This window comes from Tupaia chinensis, unplaced genomic scaffold (genome assembly GCF_000334495.1).
Source record: "Tupaia chinensis unplaced genomic scaffold, TupChi_1.0 Scaffold000216_1, whole genome shotgun sequence".
Lineage (NCBI taxonomy): Eukaryota > Metazoa > Chordata > Mammalia > Scandentia > Tupaiidae > Tupaia > Tupaia belangeri.
This window is the reverse complement of record NW_006159691.1, coordinates 549,800-562,330: the sequence shown is the minus strand read 5'-3', so window position 1 is coordinate 562,330 and position 12,531 is coordinate 549,800. Positions and strand designations below refer to the sequence as shown.

Sequence of the window (12,531 nt, the reverse complement as noted above, 5' to 3'; positions counted from 1 at the left end):
TTAGTGATGTCCAAAGGATGGCTGAAGGAATGAAGGGACACTCTGAGAGTCTCTGTTCTAGAGCGTCACTATGGCAGGTCCAATGACGAGGTGAAGATGAGTGTGAGAGAAACGAGAACCCAGACAGTCACCTTCTGCCACTTCAGCCCCTTTAAGCTCACCTTGTCCGAGGGCTCCTACTACCTGAGATGCCTGAGCCAAAGAGAGGCACCGGCCTTGAGTCAGTCTTGGGCCCAGGGGCAGCCAGTCCTCCAGTTTGAATCCAGGCTCCCGGACATCCTAGCTGTGTGTAGAAGGGACCCAACCAGATGACATGGAAAGTGTTTGTCACCGTGTTTGAGCTTAGCATGTACACCCTGTAAATGTTGGACTTTCTTATTTTTATTGAACTTTAAATAGTTCACATGATCTGGATTTTATATGAAATTTTGTTTTCTTATTACCATTGTTATTTATTTGGTCAGGGGCAGGACTTAGGTATTTTCATCACTCCAGTTGTTGGTGGGCCAGGTCATTAATTCGTTCATGTGCTTATACCCATTGAGCTGCGAGCTGGCAGTTCCCTGAAGACTCCCTACCTGCAGGTAGGGGATGTGGGCTGGAATCCTGAGCTGCAGACTTGGGAGTCCTGTATATACCGTGTCACTGTGGCCAGAGGTACAAGGGACATCTACCTCTGCTGAAGGAATGACAGTCCCTGGCTTGCAAATGTTGCTCGCCCAGGTTCCGAGGAAAGCCACTGTTTAATTTGCGTCTACCTGTGTGGCATTTTCTGGGTTTTGAACCCTGCATCTGTCCAGGAGCAAGAAGAATGGAAAGAGAACTTGAACTCGATTTCTCCTTCAGGTTGAGATGGGAGGGCTTCAAGCCTGGCCGGCACTGTCCCTGGGTACACAGGGACAGGATGTGCCTGTGAGCCCTGTATGAAGATTCCCTCACTGCCACCACTTCGCTCACCCACCCTGCACAGGGAGGAGCCTCTGAACGGTGGCATGGAAGGGAAGCGTGGAATGCACTTTCCACCAGAAATGCCAGTGAACAAGTAAAATCAAAATCAGAGCAGAATTTGAGTCTTTGCCTGCTCTCCAAGGCCCCAGAAGGTCCCTGGCTGTCTCCACCCCTCCCCGTCCTCCTGCTCTGCAGCTGGACAGCCCCTGTCAGTCTGTCTGGGCACCAGGTGAGCTCCACTTCTTACGTGCGAGTCCTTCTGCCTGGCACACTCTGCTCAGGCATCTGCCTGGCTCCCGCCTTGCTTCCTCCAGTCTCCGTACCCGGGGCACCCTCTGTTAGTGAGCTCCCTGTCCTCTGCAGGAAATCTCACTTTCCCGCCTGGCCCTCCATAGCACTGTTGCCACCTGACACTTCTTCGTGTGAGCCTCACAAGGGCAGAGGCTGCCTGGTTGATGGCTGAATCCTCAGTACCTGCTAGACAGTAAATAGGAAGGTAAATATGAAGGGAGGGGGTAATGCAGGAATAACTTCCTTGAAATCAGCACCTGTGTATAAATGCTGGACTCCTGAGCCCCACCTCACAGCGAAGGCAAGGGATAGTTTGAAGCTGTCCACAAGGGGTTCTGGTCGTTCTGGTGCGTGCCGCTCCATGTGTTAAGAATTACAGGTCAGTCTGTTACTAGGTGTGGCATGGAAAGGCATCAAAGGTTGAAGGAAGCAGGGAATCACATGACCCAGTTTCTGTTTTGAGAACATCACTGGCTGCGGTGTGGAAAACGGGCCTTGGCCTTGGTGAGAGGAAAAACAGACTGCAGTGCAGGGCTTGCTGGGGTCCAGGTGAGAAGTGGAGCCCGGGTGGTGCGCATGGGGAGCAGGGCGGGCAGCTTCAAGCTCTGTTTTGCAAGTAGAAACCACAGGACCTGGTGATACATAGCATGTGGATGGTGGGGAAGGAGAGGGGTCCAGGGTGGCTCAGGCTTCCAACTGGAGCACCCTGGCAGGGAACGGAGGCCTCGCTGCACAGGGGAAGGTTGGAGGGGAGCAGACTGGTGACATGGCGGGTGGAGTTTGGGGTGCTGGTGGGGTAGCCAGGTGACAGTTAAGCAGGCAGGTAGATTCGCAAATCTAGGACTCATCAGAGAGGCCTGCAGGTCATCAACATACACTGTTCAAGGGGAAGGAAGAGCCACAGGGAGCAGGCTGAACAGAGGACAGGGTCCTGCGGGCTTCTAATATAAAGGTCCCCACCCACAGCAGAAGGCCCTTGTGCGAAGTGGCCAGAGAGATCACGGGAGGCTCAGAAGGCATGGTCTCTAGCAGTCCTGTAAGGAGAGGGTGCGAGACGAGGTGAGTAGGAAGGAAAGGATGGACGATACCCACGGGACTGGCGTGGAGGACCTTGTCAGCTCCAGTACCGTGCCCTTCCCTCCTTACCACGCTGCCTCCCAAAGCAGGTCTCCTCACCCCCCTCATGGGCCTGTGGGAGCCTGGGCCTTCCAGGTGTAGAGGCCAAGGCTTGGCCTGTCCAAACGGAGCCTCACCCAGAGCTGCCCTCTGATGACCCTGTGCCAGCCCCACCCCACCCCACCCCCAGCAGCCCCACTTTTGCCAGGTTCTTGGAAAGTGCTCAGCTCCGGGCCTGCCTCTCCTGCTGGCCTCACCACCTCTCTGGCCTGGCTTCCCATCACAGAGTGGAGGGCCGCTGCCCTTTGGACTGGGAGACTGCCAGTTCAGCGGGTCCTGGTGTTTCCATCAGTTTTCCACAGCCTTTTCTTCCTTCGGAGAAATCTTAGAGAGGTTGTGTCCACCCTGAAGGAGGGTGGACAAGGAGGTCTCCCACGGGACCAAGTCCCACTTCCAGGCTCTGTGACCTCCGCAAGTCTGCCTGCTTTTGTACGGTCTCTGCAAATACTTAATTTTTAAAATTTTTAAATATAAAAAACAGGAAGTGACCTTTCTAGAATATTTGGAAAACAGTCGGAGTTGTAATGGAATCTGCCAGAGCAGGAGGACTCATCCTGCAGACTTGGAATGGACTGTGTAGCTCTTGGCAAAGCCCAGGGCCTCCTCCGTTTACAAAGCTGGGGGATTAGTAAATCCCCAGGGGAGAAGCGTTTCCTGTGGGTGAACCTGACTGCCCAGAAGCACCTGCAGACACCACAGCCTTTGACCTCAGGGCCTGAAAGGTCTGGGGACTGAGTGCAGGGTTTCTCTCTCCAGTGGGGGCATTCGAGGTCCCCTGCAAGCATCCTGACCCCACAAAGGCACCAGACCCTGAAAATAAGGAAAAAGCTTCATTGTTTAGCACCCCCTGGGCTCAGCAAGATGGTAGATTCTAGATTGCTGTTGACTCCTAGGTTTTTGGTTTTGCCTGAATCACTCTCTCCAACTTTCCTGTAGACTTCAGCCCAAAGTAAGCTCCCCAATGAGGCCCTCCCTGACCATACCTCCTTTAAGAACCTTCATTCTTTAGATGGTCACCCCACTGCATGGGAGTTGAGTCAGACCTTGGCTAGACATCTTTCGCCCTTTGTACCCTGGAGTCTAGAACATCTTCTATTATTCACTCATTCATCAAACATTCATTGAGCTCAGCTAGACCTTTCAGGCGAACAGTAAACACGCCAGCCGGAGTCTCCACCTTGTGGGCCTTACGTTTCCCTCTGCATCGTAAAGCCCGAAAGAAGGAAGCACCAGTTTGGGTCTTCAGTGGCACCATTAAACATAGAGTAGAAACACAGAGGTTGAATGGAGTCGCCCCACGGAGAGCCCACGAGGACATGTGGCATGTCCATTTAGGGGCTCGTTTTGGTGTCTTTAGCTTTCAGCTGGTAGAGAGAACACTGGGATGAGCATCTTTGTATGCTTACCTTCATGTACAGCTTGGGTTATTTTCTTAGAATAAATCATTACGAATGGACTTCGTGGCTCAAGGTGTGGGGAAATGTTGAGGTTTCTGGATGCCTGTGCTCAGGTCCCTCCACAAGGAGGTCCTGGCAGCTCATACACTCATTAGCAGGGTCTGAGAGCGACTGTTCTCTGACAGCTCCAACTCTGAAGAGTTTTTCTTTTCCCCATTTGCTGTTGGCTTTGAAGAGCAGAGGGTGAATGAAAAATACACGTGTTGAGGAAGGATGGCATTATGTGTTTGTAAGTTAGATCAGAGCACACCCATCTGGAATCGCTGCTCCCTGAGGGCATGGGGATGGGGCAGAGAACGTTGGCTCAGTTGATTTTTTTCCAGGACTGGGCTTTGAGCTTGGCACAGTTCTCGCTCCGTGCCAGGGTCAGCTTCCAGCACTGGGCGGCTTGTAAGGTCACACAGAGCGAGGGCGAGGTCACAACCCCAGGGAGTCTGTTCAAGCAGGCCTTTTAGATGGAGCCTGTAACTCCACCCCAAGGTGCCAGACCCTGGTGGTAGCGGACAAGACACCAACACGGTACCGTATGGTGACAGAGGCAGTTCCAGCTCTCCTGGGAAAGAATCACTTTGCATCCCCACAGGCAGGTAGGCAGGTTGGGGGACAGGGGTAGATAGCTACCAATTTAATTCAGTGCATATTTATGGGATGCCGACTCTTTCATTTTTTTAAGAATTATTTATTAGTTTATTTATTTATTTGACCAGAGATAGACGAAGAGAGGAGAGTGAGAACGCACATTTCCAGTTCTGATCGGCCATGTGAGAGTCCAGCACCTTAACCACCATACCACCTGCTGGCCCCAAGGGACACCTACTCTTTACTGAGAATCTGGGGATCCGAGAAGCCTTGCAGTCTGGCTCTGTGAGAATCTGAGAATCCAGGCAGAAATCCTGGTTCTCATGGAGCTGATGTGTGAATTGGAGGAAAAGAGCTAAGGAAACCATAGCTCCGGGGGGTGTGGCCTGCTCAGGGCCTGTCCCTCCATGGCGGCAGCAGGAACACTGGGGGCCCTGCGGGAGGCAGCAGGTACCCTGAGGCTGTTCCGAGTCAAGTCGTGGGTACAAACACAGCTCAGGGCTGTTGTGGCGTTTAAGTGATTCATGTAAGACACGTACTGTCACTGTTAGAGCTGTCGCTGTCATTTTTATCCTCCAAGTCCTTACTATTGCAGCAGCCCATTTCTCTGTTCCGAAGCTTTGAGCAGTTTCCCCACAGAGAGAGGGCGGGAGGGAACCCCTGTGACCTGCCGGAGGAGCCACCTGTGGAGCTTGGGGAATGCCTTTGCTGAGCAGCAGCCAGAGCTCCAGCACCTTAACCACCATACCACCTGCTGGCCCCAAGGGACACCTACTCTTTACTGAGAATCTGGGGATCCGAGAAGCCTTGCAGTCTGGCTCTGTGAGAATCTGAGAATCCAGGCAGAAATCCTGGTTCTCATGGAGCTGATGTGTGAATTGGAGGAAAAGAGCTAAGGAAACCATAGCTCCGGGGGGTGTGGCCTGCTCAGGGCCTGTCCCTCCATGGCGGCAGCAGGAACACTGGGGGCCCTGCGGGAGGCAGCAGGTACCCTGAGGCTGTTCCGAGTCAAGTCGTGGGTACAAACACAGCTCAGGGCTGTTGTGGCGTTTAAGTGATTCATGTAAGACACGTACTGTCACTGTTAGAGCTGTCGCTGTCATTTTTATCCTCCAAGTCCTTACTATTGCAGCAGCCCATTTCTCTGTTCCGAAGCTTTGAGCAGTTTCCCCACAGAGAGAGGGCGGGAGGGAACCCCTGTGACCTGCCGGAGGAGCCACCTGTGGAGCTTGGGGAATGCCTTTGCTGAGCAGCAGCCAGAGCTTGCCTAGAGCCACTGCATTCAAGGCTGCTGAAGGAGCTGGGCAGGGCCGCCATCTGCTGGAGCCAGGGGGAATTGCCTTCGACAGGATTCTGGCCCTGCCTTTATTTTACTGATGGGCGGAGGCCAAAGAGGAGGCAGGGTCTTGCCCAAGGTCCGGTGGCAGAGCTTAGGTTTAAGGTCACGTGTCTTATTCTTTTCTCTTCCTACCACACTCTGTCATCTCTGTCTGATCTTTGAGTGCCTCTAATTTGCTCTTTGGGTGTCTCTGCTGAGCTATAGATTATGGGGAAATACGGGCCTTCCCTCTGAAATACCAGCCTCTGGTCCCCACCCTGCCTGCATGCTCTCTCTCTCTCTCTCACACACACACACACACACACACACACACACACACACAAACACACAAACACACACCGCCATTGCTGACTGAGCCCCACCCTGAGCGCTCTCCGGGTACTTCCTGCCAACATCAGGTAGCTTCTGACACATTACACAATAACGTGGGTTTATAAAATCTTCAGCCATTTCAAGAACATAGACCACCAACCCCCCCCCCGCCCCCCCCCCTCCCTGCGCGCTCTCTCTCTCTCTCTCACACACACACACACACACACACACACACACACACAAACACACAAACACACACAGCCCTTGCTGACTGAGCCCCACCCTGAGCGCTCTCCGGGTACTTCCTGCCAACATCAGGTAGCTTCTGACACATTACACAATAACGTGGGTTTATAAAATCTTCAGCCATTTCAAGAACATAGACGTAGAAAATGAAAACTTCCCATGACCACAGAGAACCACCATGGACGAGGTTGATAGGGGTGTTTTCAGACATTTCCTCTTTCCCGTGTTGCCGCCATGCCCGCAGACGGTGGGTGTTACCGGAGGTGGCGGTTTGCAGCCCGCATTTTCAGTGAGTGGCTTATCCCCGACGTCTCGCTGTCAGCGCAGTCCCTCTGGCAGGTGGCCTCCTTAGGAAGACTTCGTAATCCGTGACACCTAGCCTCCTGGTGGAGGTTGAGTGGTTTCCTGCACACGCTGTTACTGGCCTGGTGCAGTAAACACCCTCACACTACAGAGAGCAGTGGGCATTTACCGAGTGCGTCTAGAACTGGGATTTGCTGGGCCCACCCAAGGGACTGTGAACCCCTAAAATGAGGCCAGTGCTTAGGCTACCCCTCCTGCTTCCCAGCTCAGGGTCTCGCAGGTTGCCGCTCATGCCCTGAGTTCATTGCCTTTAGAAAGCCCTGGCTGCCCAGTGGGCAGTGCTGGTGTCCTCGCAGTCTGGCCTCTCGTTAATCAGAGCGACACCTCCTGTTGGCAGGGGTGCAGGTGGACAGCCAGCCTGTGTCTGCTGGTGAGAATGTAAATAGCAACAGTGCTGCATTTATACATTTGTGGGGTTTTTGTTTTTTTCTCCCAACCTTCTGTCATGAGAAGCACTGTATCTTTTGGGAAGGCAACTTAGAAATGTATCAGAAGTCTGCAAGTTATTTTGCCCTCCCCTGGAGCCCAGCAATTCGACTTCTAGGAATATACTCCAAGGAAAGAATTAAGGACAGGCACCAAGATTTACATCAAGCCCTGGTGCTGCCTGGAGTGGTGGAAAATTGAAAAGTACCTCTTCGTTCAGTTCTAGAGGACTGATACACAATTCCTGTAGAGGGGCCTTAATGACCTGACCAGTGCTCCAAAGAGTAGGCTGTCAAGTACAGTTAGAGTACGGCCCTCAGCAGTTCTCGGCTGTGCCTGGCGCAGCTTTATCTGCGTGGCTCCCTGCTCTGTCCAGGAGAAGGGCCGTTGCCCACCCTCTCCGCAGTGAGGGCTCCTGGTTCTCTATCTTCCCCCCTCCAGTGTGCTCGGGCCAGCTCGCTCCCCTTGGAGAGCTCAGGCGCCTCAACATTCGTAGGTCCAGGAGAACGCTGTTTCCCCTGCCCCCTCATTCCTCCTCTCAGCCAAGCACACCCCTATCCACCTACTTGTTCATGTCAGAAACCTGAATTCCCGTCAGTACGCACTAGGCCATTGATTTATTCTCTGAGTCAGGTCCAGAGTCTGTCTCACTGCCACCGCCACCACCATCACTGCCACCACCACCTTCCTCCAGCTGTCGTCTTACTGCACCTGAACTTCTGCAGGAGCCTCCTAGTTTGCCCACCTCCAAGCTCTGCTCCACCCAGACACCAGTTGTCTTTGAAAACACACAACTAGGCTGGCTCCATAGCTTAGTGGTTAAGGGAGCAGGATCCCACGTGGCTGACCAAGGTTCAAATCACAGCCCCAGTGGCTTGGAAAACATGTCAGGTGCATGTGTATATGTGCCCCAAATCCCTCAGCAGGGTGGAGAAATGGAGAAGGGATCGCAGCATGACCACGCCCCGCTGGAGGATGCTTTCTCTCTCTCTCTCCCTCTCTCCCTCCCTCTCTTTGCTGAGCACACATACCCTCTAGCAACTGAAAACAAAGGATAGAGGAGAAATGAAAATGCGCAGCTGATCATTCATGACCTTGCCCAGAGCCCCTCAGGGACCAGGCTGCCAACATGGCCTGGCCCTGGCCCTTGCCCACCTCCACAGCTTCCTCAGTGTCACTCCCCTCTCCCACCATTCTCCAGCGCCCACTGTGCCTTCCTGCCCCAGGGCCTTCACACATGCTGTTCCCTCTCTGTGACGATCTTCCCTCACTCTCCATCTAGATACCATCTGTCCATCCTGGAGCTCAGCTAACGTGTCAGGCCCTGGCGACTGCGCCAGCACCCCGCTTTCCCTCTTGAAGCCCAAGCCCTGTGGCCGTGCCGTAGGTGAGGGTCAGTGTGTGCTGCTCCAGCAGGGGTAACCTCTGTGCAGGGGGTCCATGGCCCACTTGGTCATTGCAGTATCTGCAGCACTAAGCAGTGCCAGGCACGTGACGTTGCCAACGAGGGTGTGGATGTTCATCGGTCACTTTCTGGGAAAGACTGAGCACGTGGGCATTGAAAGTGCATGGCGGAATCAGGCAGTGGAGCTGGGTGGCCGGCCTGTGCCTCTCCGGCATGTCCTGCCACGCCTCTGGGAAAGGCAGTCCTCTGGGCTGTCAGAGCTCAGGGCCGGCACGGGGGCTCTTCTCTGCAGGCTGCGTCCGACTCCCCTCTTCACCTTGCCCTCCCCACAGGCCTGCGGAGCGATGCGCCAGGCATGATGGAGGTAGAGTCCTCCTACTCGGACTTCATCTCCTGTGACCGGACAGGCCGTCGGAACGCGGTCCCCGACATCCAGGGCGACTCAGAGGCTGTGAGCGTGAGGAAGCTGGCCGGAGACATGAGCGAGCTGGCGCTCGGGGCAGGTCAGAATCCCGCACACGGCACCCCTGCGGGGGTCCGGGCAGGCCAGAGAAGGCGCTGCATTCCAGTCAGGCCTGGCCCGTGGTCAGCATCAGGGGGCAGCCAGGCTCCGGGTAGGAGGGTGCCAGCCTCTCAGCCCAGGGGCTCTTCCCCAGGCCATCACAGGGACCTCAGTCCTCCCAGCCCAGCCACAAACCAGGTCCCTCCACTCCCCATCCCTGCAGCCACCGCCGGGTCAACTGCGGTCTCTTCATCTCCTCCCTGCACCCACTGCCACCCTCCCCTCCCGTCTACACGACAGTCAGAGCGCTTCCTTTAAATCATCCTGTCCCATCACGCTCCGGCCAGAAGCCCCCCAGTGACATCACACTCAGGTGGCAGCGTCCCCCAGAGTCCAGGTACCGGGTGTCTCTCCGCTCCCCCCCAGCCCCACTGCCTCAGGCTGCTCAGTCAGGGCCGCCTCCACTCAAGCCAACACCCGGTAGCGCTCCACTCCCAGGGGCCTTCTCCAACAGCTGCATAGCCCCTCTCCAGTCACGTGACCCTGGCCACTCTGACAAGGTACCTCCTGTTCTAGACACGAAGCAGGTGCTTGGTAACCACAGACTAAATGGATGGAGGAAACATGGCAGCTGCCACCCAGTGTTGCCAAGGATGCCCCTCCTCTGTCCTCCCAGAGGGCCCTGCTTAGCTCAGGTCTCCTAGTCAGCCTGCGACCTTCTCTGGGAAGCTGTGGCCAGCACCACAGAGGCTGACTGTCACGTGGCACACTGCCCACGGCCCAGCTGCCAGCCTGTGCTTGTCTCCCCTCAGGACTGTCCTTGGAGGGTCATGACCCTGTCTTCCCTGTGTTGCTCCAGGCAGGAGTCCCTGACCTTTGGTAGGTCTAGAAATAACCTGCCGATACAGAACAGAGAAGACTTTGTAGAGAACTAGACCCAGCCCTCCCCATTTGAGACGGACAGACTGAGGTCCATAAAAGTTCGGGGCCTTGCTCAGGGTCAAGCCGGCAAGTTAATACAGTAAGAATGGAAGTCTGGCCACCAAGGAAGAGCGAGGGAAAGCACGTGTGTGCGTGTGCCCAGCCCCCGGCCCGTGGACCCGCACCCCAAGCCTCCCTGCTCTGGTCTGTCAGCCCTCCTTCCTGTGTGGTCCAGAGTCCTGTCCAGGCACTGGCCTCCAGCTCACCCTGCTCAGCCCTGCAGCCCAGCCCTCTGCCTCCCCTCGGAGCCCTCTCCTGGCCAGAGCAGAGCACTCGTATTTCCCCAAAGCCCCTGCTGGGCCCCAACACAGCGCAGCCTCCATTCAGTTCTTCCCGTCCCCACCTGGCCGGCATCTCCTCACTCGCAGATACCCCGACACCTGCTGCTGAGAGGCCCTCCCTGACCACAGTCCCCTGACTGCAGTCCCCTCTGAGACAGAGGAGGCACCTCCCCTCCCGGCTGCTCCATGGCCCACTTTGCACAGCTCCCTCCCGGACCGAGCTTCCCCGGCACAGAGCCTATGCCTCGGTGCCTGGTGGCATTTAGCACATGGCAGAGGTGCCTGGCCCTTGGCTGTTACTGACCAACTCGGATGACCACATGCCAGCTGTCGCCCTGGGCACACCGCCAGGGGCTCTCTCTCCCTACCCTCGGCCCATAAACGTCGCCTGACTCCCTCCACTCCAGCAGACGCCGCTGCTGGTCCATGCGTCAGGCCCTCTGACACCTCCTGCCCCAGCTCAGCATCCCTGCGGTGTCTGGTCTTCCCGACGTCTGCCTGCCGGGTGACTGATATCTAAAAAGAGGACCGGGGAAGACCAGGAAGGTGCTACACTTGTGGGGTTGTCCATGTGGGACCAGCTGGCCAGAGCTGAGTCACAGCTGGGCGCCCACAGGCAGCTGGGGTCTGGTCCAGTCCAGTGGACTCCCAAGGCAGTGGGACTACAGGTCAGGTGTCAGCCCAGAGATTCAGATCCAGAAGGCCTGGGGCATGGCCCAGAGCCCCCACTTGCTCAGGCTTGCAGGAAGATAGTTGCGCAGCCAGGGTGGGGACAGGGAGCCTGGCCTTAGCATGCCCCGTGGGCCTGGCCTGGTTCATCAGTATTTGGGTATGTGACTTAGAGACCTCTGCCCTCTGAGTGCCCTGTGCAGAGAGCACCAGGCCTTCCTTCCTTGGCCCGTAGTGAGCAAAAACCAGGCGAGGCACGGAGGGGCCAAGGGTGTCAGTGCTTAACCATGGAATGCCCCTCACCGTGCTCTGAAACTGGCCCAGAGGGGGTGTCCAGGGTGTGGTTGGAGGGGGACCTTCGCCCCGGCCGAGGGGATGCTGGGGCTGGTGCTCAGGAAGCGTTAAAGCCACTCCCACCTGCCAGATGGCCACATATGGCCATGCGTCCCCTTGAGGGCTGGAGGAGGTGTCACTGCCCCACCTTCTGGATCAGGAGGCAGAGGCTTGGAGAGACGAGATGTCTTGCCAGAGGTGGCACGGAGCAGGGTCCCCGGGGAGTACATGTTCCCTATAGCAAAAACCTCTCAAAATAAAGAGAATCCTCCTGCTCACCAGCGGGCTCAGGACCAAACAGCGTCCTGCTGTAGAAATTCTGCCTAAGCTTAGGCCAGGTGGCCAGGTTTCTGGAGGGCCTGAGGGGCTTTCTGGACCCCAGCCTTCGTTACAGGCCCCATTGCAGGATAGGAGGTGGCCTCGGGGACAGGTTGGGGGGGGCGGCTCAGAGGTCAGTCCATACTCGAGAGCCAGACTGCCACGTTCTGCTGGCGGCACCCATCACCACCAACACCCAGGCCCTGGGAGTGCCCAGGGCAGAACCATGGGGCTAACATCTGGTCTCCCTGCACCCCGGAGAAGGCCGTGTGTTGGCAGACACGTGTCGGGGGCCACAGGCTGTGCGGCAGGCTGGGGTCTTCCCACCTCGTGATCTCAGGCGGGTCAGTCCCCCCAGCCTCGGCTTTCCTGTGTGCATCGTGACCTCCTCGCACCTCCGGGTTGCTGTGCGGAGCGTGTACAAAAGCGCCCGCTCGTCCACACACCTGGAGGACCATCAGGGCGTGCTTCTCCAGTCACCTGAGGGCCTTAGCTGAGCAGTGCCCTGACGTGGGCAGGGAGGTGGTCTAGTAAGGGCTGCGTTTGAACACAGACCCTCGCACCTGGTGACACTGCAGTTTCCCGGGGTCTAAGAACGGAGCTTTGCCCACGTGCAGGCTCCATGTGGGCACCTCACACGAGGCCTGATGTGCACGCACCATGAGGAAAGGGTGCTGAGCCAGAGGGCTGGCCATGAGCTTGGCCTCTCCGCACACTGGGCACTGAGGGGAGTGCCTGTCCGCTCACGGTGGGCCTGAGGGGAGCTGGGAGGCAGGAGACTCGCCTCGCACCATGATTCACAAGGCCTCAGAACCCACTGCTGCCCCTCACCCCCAGCCCCTCCAGGGTTTCTGGCAGCACAGATTGGGGGGGGGGGGGGGGGGCGGCCAGGTGCATCCCGGGCC

The 12,531-nt window shown here is 56.6% G+C and overlaps 1 protein-coding gene across 8 annotated transcripts in view; it reads left to right on the top strand.

The window, feature by feature from the left end:
• Positions 1-12,531, top strand: part of PKIG (cAMP-dependent protein kinase inhibitor gamma) — an 86,813-nt gene that overhangs the window by 72,822 nt on the left and 1,460 nt on the right. For 7 of the 8 annotated variants that reach the window (XM_006147558.1, XM_006147560.3, XM_006147562.3 and 4 more), the window contains one exon: positions 8,875-9,045. In XM_006147558.1, the coding sequence (XP_006147620.1) occupies positions 8,898-9,045 (148 nt within the window). In that variant the 5' untranslated portion in view covers positions 8,875-8,897. Of the gene's footprint in view, positions 1-8,419; positions 8,525-8,874; positions 9,046-12,531 lie in introns of all 8 variants that reach the window. The other variant, XM_006147563.1, reaches the window with a different exon arrangement.